The 6,715-nt window shown below is 35.4% G+C and overlaps 1 protein-coding gene across 1 annotated transcript; it reads right to left on the bottom strand.

The window, feature by feature from the left end:
* Positions 1 to 368: 368 nt before the first annotated feature.
* On the bottom strand, positions 369 to 980 carry LOC149188475 (uncharacterized). The gene has a single exon (XM_089409970.1). It carries the CDS (start codon positions 978 to 980, stop codon positions 369 to 371), a length of 612 nt encoding a protein of 203 aa, XP_089266096.1.
* Positions 981 to 6,715: the final 5,735 nt, after the last annotated feature.

The raw sequence follows: 6,715 nt of genomic DNA, 5'->3' as shown, positions 1-6,715 counted from the left end.
TTGATCCTTCTCTCGTTTAGGTTTTCTACTTCATTCTTTAACTCCTAAAACTTTTTGAATACCTCATCCTTGTCCTTGAGGAGGTATAACGAATTATTCCTTGAGTAATCATCAATGAAGGTTATATAGTACCGATGCCCACCAAGAGACTTGACTGCTATAGGTCCACATACATCTGAGTGTATGAGATCTAAAATTTCCTTAGATCTGTTATCACTACTTGCAAATGGTTTCTTTACATTCTTGCCTAGATCACATCCCTTATAGGTTCCTTCATGATATTCCTTTATTTTAGGGATCCCATTGACCATTTGACTCAGAGATGGAAGAATCTTATAATGAAAGTGCTCATACCTTCTATGCCATAGTTAGGTAGGGCTCACTTCCAAGTGAACTAGGGCTTGAGCTAGAGGTGTATAGAGTTTATATAAGGTCCCCTCACGAATCCGAATGACCCCTGCTTCATTAATACTAGAGCCCTTACCCAAAACCAAAAACTTTCCATAAACAAAAGAAACTTTATCACCCTTATCTTGTAGATAAGAAATAGAAAGTAATATTTTCTTCAAACTTGGAACATACAAAATGTTGTTGAGGTGAATTCGTCCACCTGACTTAAGCTCCAATGATGTAGACCCAATTCCTTTCACTGGATAGCTCTTGTTGTCTCTAAGTTCAATATAATGAGATGAATTTCCTTTTGCCAAGGTTTGAAGTTGAATGCATTCTCCTGTCATATGTCTGGAGGCACCACTTTCAATAACCCATATATTCTCATCCTTGAAGGTACCGAATAAAGCAGAGAACAAACTTATTTCTACTGCTTTATTTTCTAGCTTGTAGATAATCTTCAACAAGCAATCGCTTATGGATGTAGCAAGGTTCCCAAGAAACTTGAAACCCTTCTTCATAACCCTTGTTATAGTGCTAACTAAACTGTGATCTCCAGTCTCCTTCTTGCACCTTTTCTCTGATACCATGTTGGAAAATATGGAGACCTGTAGATTATAACTTATTTTCCTTATCTTGATAATTACTTGTGATGTTAGTTGGTATTTTATTACTTCTTTAATTTTTTTCATCAAGCAATTATGAAAATAATGAAGATCATAAAGAGATAGAGTACACAAGATATAGGCTCCAAGCTAGGGAAAAACCCCTCCAAGAGGAAAACCCAAAAAATGCTTCTCTTCTTCTTTAGAATATGCTTACAAGGAGACTTCCAAGACCCAAAAACCAAAGCCAAACAACCTTCCAAGGCCCAAGCCAACCCCCAGCAAGATCTTCTTCTAAATTGATTCTAGAAATTTGATACTACAACTTCATCTTGTTACCTTAGTTCTGTAGCTTTGGCTCAGTTCTGTAGCTTCCGCTCAGTTCTGTAGCTTTGGCTCAGTTCTGTAGCTTCCGCTCAGTATTGTAGCTTCAGCTCAGTGCTGTAGCTTCAGCTCAGTTCTGTACCTTCAGCCTATTCTACACCTTTGGCTCAATTTTGTACCTTCAACTCATTTCTATACCTTCGGCCTATTCTGCACCTTGACTCAGTTTTGTACCTTCGCTAAAAACTTCAAATGTGATGATCAATTTTTTTTTTTTAGTTTCCAAGTGAGGTCGATATCCCTCTTATTTATAGCCTTTCTTGAGGGTTGAATAGCCCTCCAATAGAATGACTTGATCTTGCTCTTGGGTTGACTTTTTCTGGGGTTTTACCATGGATTTTTCTAGACAAAATACATATTTTTCTTCATTACAATGAGTCCAAATGGGACTTTGACACATGAACAATAATATTCTTTATCATAGAAAGACCTAGAAGACCTAAAAGCACGAAGAACATGCTTTTGAATCAAACTTGAGTATGAAACCAATACTCCAAAAATAAAATATAATTCCTTTTTCTTTCCTTTTATTTATTTTATAAAGAATATATAATGTCATGATTACGATGAAGGCTGAACCTAGTTATAATTTTCAACACAAATGAGGTGTGAGATGTGGATCAGGTTCAATGGTGATAAAGTAAAATTAAATAACAATATCATATATGAGAAATTCATGCATCTAACCATGAATTTATCATATGTCGATCCATTATTGTCTTTGAAAAATAGTTAGAATGATATCGCATCAAATCTATTCCAAAATATCGCACAATAGATCATACCAATATTTATTTGAAATTTTATAAATGTCCATATTATGGATGGGGCTAGCACTCTATGATTTCCCTAGGTTGAGAAAGGAATCCCAGAGGTAACCACAAACCACTTCTAGGTTAGAATCTAGCCCTTCTGACCTGGAGAGGGATCTCTCACTTAGGTAACTCAACAAATAGGATATTAGGCTAGGTAATAGGCTCAATAAAGTTTTTTTTTTTAAGATTTGTTGATGAGAAAAGTGGCAGATCCATTGGGCATGGAGTCATCACAAATCTGATTTTTTCCAGTGAGATGATGAAAAAGAGAGGGCTCCTTCACAGGGGCAAGGTGGGCAGCTTTTGTGGTGGGTTTAGATCAAATTTTTGAAGGAGTTGAATATAGAAAAGGTGAAAAACTAACACATTAGAGCATCAAATCATGTATGAATTCTAGAGTTTTATTTTAGTTTAAAACATTGATAACTTAGAAAACTAAAACAAAGCATTCATTTAAGATGAATTTTGTATTAATCATTTGGTTTTCCAAGCAAGAAGATGTACATAAAAGAGATTTAGACACATAAAAAAACTTACAATACTAAAAGAGCACGAAACCACTGAATTTCTGACTCGTGAATCCATGAAATTTTCTCCTCTACATTTCATTCATTCACTGGCAAAAGTCTTCAAAAATATAGTACACAAAGTCTTATCCTCTAATCCGAAACAACAACCTTCTTACAATTCTTTTTTATATCTTTATACATCATCAAATATTCGATATCCTATCCGAGGAGGTCGAATTCATTGACCAAAACCAACTTTCAACTAAATACATTCAAAAACTAGTGCATATACTGAAAAATAGGAACAATTTTCCTAATAACCAATACAAGCCTAAAACATCATTAACTTGAAATATTTTCCAATAATAATTAAACACACCCCCTAAGATCATTTTTCCACTTATTTACATAATCTAAACCACTACTAGAGATCAAAAATTCGAAATTTGAACTAAGAAGAGCTGACTATCTAGATTCACAATGTATGAGGCAGACTCACAACGCATTGAGGTGGCTTCCATGCTTTGTATGGTTGCCGCCCCTGTCTATCAAAAAGAAGAAAATGGGTATGCTCCAAATATCCTTGTGAGGGTAATTGTCCTCCTGAACCAAATTCAAAATGCATGTAGACACCCCTTTGACCTGTACTCCATTTTCGCAATGTGCTGGTCTATTTTCACAACTACTCCAAAATTGAAACATATGGCGACTTTCCCTTAATATGAAATTTTGGAAAAACAAAAATGAGTGTTTGAATCTTCATAAAACTCCCTTGTGACAGCAAAAACCTTTAAAATCACTATCCCACACTTGTCAAAATTTGTATATGGAAAGCGCAACAAGCCCTTCACTGCAGTTTTGCAACTGTCATCAAAATTTTACCGTTTTTATCTCCTAAACCAAAAAAAAGGTTTCAGAGTTGGGCCGAGGTTCCCTACTGGAGATCCACCTTAGTACTAGCCTCTGTAAGTAATTCCAACTTACCTCTCTTCCTCTTCCTTCCAGCTTCTTTGACTTCAGTGAGATTTCTTTTTACCAACCTAAGTCTTCTTTTGAGGACTAAGTTTTGTACATATAAATTCTTTACTTGCCTATGCAGAGGCAAGTTACACTTCATTTATACTTAGCTTTGTCAAGTATAGGTAAAACAACCTCTACCTCTCTAAACAAGGCCCACTTTTCCCTATGATCATTCTCTACAAGTTGACCCACTTGATATTGTATCCCTTCAAGTTGTTCTCATAGCTTCTCAAATTTCCTTTGTTCATCAAAAACCATAGGCTAAACTATCTCCTTTTCCTGCATATGTATCTTAGTAGCAGACCTAGTCCTATGTCTTCTAGAATTCTCAACTGGCTCCTTTAGCTCCTTGACATCAATTACCATTTTACCTTTTCCTTTGGAAACATGTGCCAATGTTTCCTTTGGTTGCTCTTCTCTTCTGGGCTAGATAGTCTTTTGAGACACTTTATGCCTGAGCTCCCTATTCTCTTGCTGTAAATAAGCTATTGTCACATGGGCCTTGTCCAACTAATCTTGTAACTCCCAAATTTTATGGTCCTTCTCATCAATTTCCACTTCTCTTTGTGTTCTCTCTGATTCCATGACTTGAATTGGTGATGATGGAGGAACCAAAGGTACTCTCTTAGCTACAACTCTAGTTCTTGGCACCCTTACCACCCTTTCTACCTAAGGGGATGTCACCTTCTCTAGCTCAGGGAAAAATTATAGCTTCTTAGCACTTTTATTTCCAACCAAATTTCTTTTAGTCATAGGTTTCTTGACTGAGCTTACTGTTGCAAGTGAAGCTTCTTTAATTAGAAATGAGGGCGTGTCTTTCTTAGTCCTTTGACTGTTCGAAGATTGGGCTGCCCATCCTGAAGAAACCAAGAAATCATGCCATGACTGCTCTTTCTTCTCAAGCTCCTTCATTACCAACAATTTAGTTAATGAGAAATGGAACAAACTGGCCTCAAATTGACTTCCTTTATTTTGAACCCTGTCAACCATTTTACATAAACTCCTAAATAGATAATAGGGAATATTCAAAGGTTTCTTGCCAGTGAAATGCATTAGGAGCCTAATGTGATAGTGATACACCATGCTTGTTCAAAATCCATCCTAATGGATGGATCTGCATTAATGGCTATGATATCATGTGGTTCAAAACTCAAAATATCTCCCCCTTTTTGGTTTTTGTCTTCTGGTGTTGTCATGGTTTCACTTTTGCAGCAATGGATAGTTTGAGTTTATGAACAAATTTCTTAAGCAATAATAGAGGCGTTATGGCTTTTAAATCTTATGACAATATCTTTAAAACATAATTCAACAAATTTACCAAGAAACACAACCCCAAACTTCCTCAGGAAAACCCTATAGGACCCATAATTTTGTAGTTGTTGGCAAAAGATAAAACTAGGGATAGTCGTAGCGCACAAATCAGAAACGCAACGCTAGAACATTCGACCTCTAAACACCTTTGAGCATAATTTTTTTAAGGGAAAAAAACTTTGTTAGAGTCTTTAAACTGAGGCAACTATTTTCATGCAAAGGCTATCATAGTGAAAAGGAAAATTGGCAACGATAAAGAAGGAAAATGTTTCATTGTGTGGATTCGCAGCAAGTTAGGATGAAAGTGCAACACTAAGAAAGAAAATATGCATCGAAATGTAGAAAAGAAGTGACAACAATTTTGTTCCTTTTGCAAGCTCTAGATGGTTTGCACTAGATTTTAAATGCAATCTTAAAGTTCTATCATGACTGAAAGACAAAAATAAAACCGAATTTTCACCTGTGAGAGGATTTGGATCGTCGAGCTGTGAGAAATTGAACCCCGTGTGGATTTGCAGCACCCCTCCCTCCCTTTCGCAGCAAAAAAACTAGACCTCTTGAGCTTTCTGATGTCGATAAGTAAAATCTGAGTGCTAAGAGATAATAATGCAGGTTCAAATGATCACTCTAAATGGCTTGTAGCAAGGGTGATCGTGTTGATTATGATTTAGGGAGAAACATCATGAATGTGCAGCGTTTTTCCTGGATTCACAGCGCATTGGGAATTTAAATCACTTTCCTCTGACCGTTATCCTTTGCTGAGATCACATGATATTCTTTTGAATGACATCCAAACTGATGTAAGGATGCCTCCAAAACTTTGGTCACGATCATTTCATTATTTCTTTGATGAAGACACTATTACCAAACTAAGGTGGCCTACTAACTCTGACTTAAGATGGGACTAAACCACTCACACTAACTAAAGACTTGTGACATGATTTTTGTACCTTTTTACAAGTGACCAAAGACCTTTCATGATTTCCCTTTGTAAGGAGAAACATAATTTTAGACATTGACCTCTTAATCAAAATGACAAGCCTTATATAACACCTAATCTAGACCTAGACCTTTTAAACAATAATAATCAGTTGATTCATGACTAATATTTACAATTTTGACCTTAGATACATTGCAAGACTAAAAAGACTCAAATTCCTAAATATAAGACACTAACAGACGAGAAAAAACCATCTCTAATTCTAAAACATTACTCTTTATTATTATTGATATAAGCTTTATTATTCGGGAGTTGATACACCTATGTGTGTGCATTTTTATGAGTTGTTAACGACACTCTCTAATTCTAAAACATTACTCTTTATTATTATTAATATAAGCTTGATTATTCGGGAGTTGATACACCTATGTGAGTGCATTTTTATGAATTGTTTCATATTATAGAGTTTTTAATAGTCTAAAGTTTATATAATTTTTCCAGTAATGCTTTACCGAGCCAAGAGGGCCCCTGGTGTAAGGAATGTGTTTCCTATTCTTTGTTACAAATTAATTTTAATTTCATATGAGTGAATGTGTGTTAGTTTAATTCCTTTAATTTCATGTTGTTTACAATTTGCATGTGCATGCACAATAAAGACTATTTGCATGAATTGTTAAATCAATTAAAGAATTATTTGACTTGATTGCAGAACCTGTGAATAATTGAATTACTGATTAGAAT

Source organism: Pinus tabuliformis, chromosome 3_1, assembly GCF_031772625.1.
Source record: "Pinus tabuliformis cultivar Carrire ecotype Pingquan chromosome 3_1, CPIR1, whole genome shotgun sequence".
NCBI classification, from domain to species: domain Eukaryota; kingdom Viridiplantae; phylum Streptophyta; class Pinopsida; order Pinales; family Pinaceae; genus Pinus; species Pinus tabuliformis.
This window is presented reverse-complemented; position numbering and strand designations above follow the sequence as displayed.

What these genes read in the sequence shown, in the direction of transcription:
- LOC149188475 (XM_089409970.1), bottom strand. Translation starts at nt 980, where the DNA reads ATGGTATCAGAGAAAAGGTGCAAGAAGGAGACTGGAGATCACAGTTTA.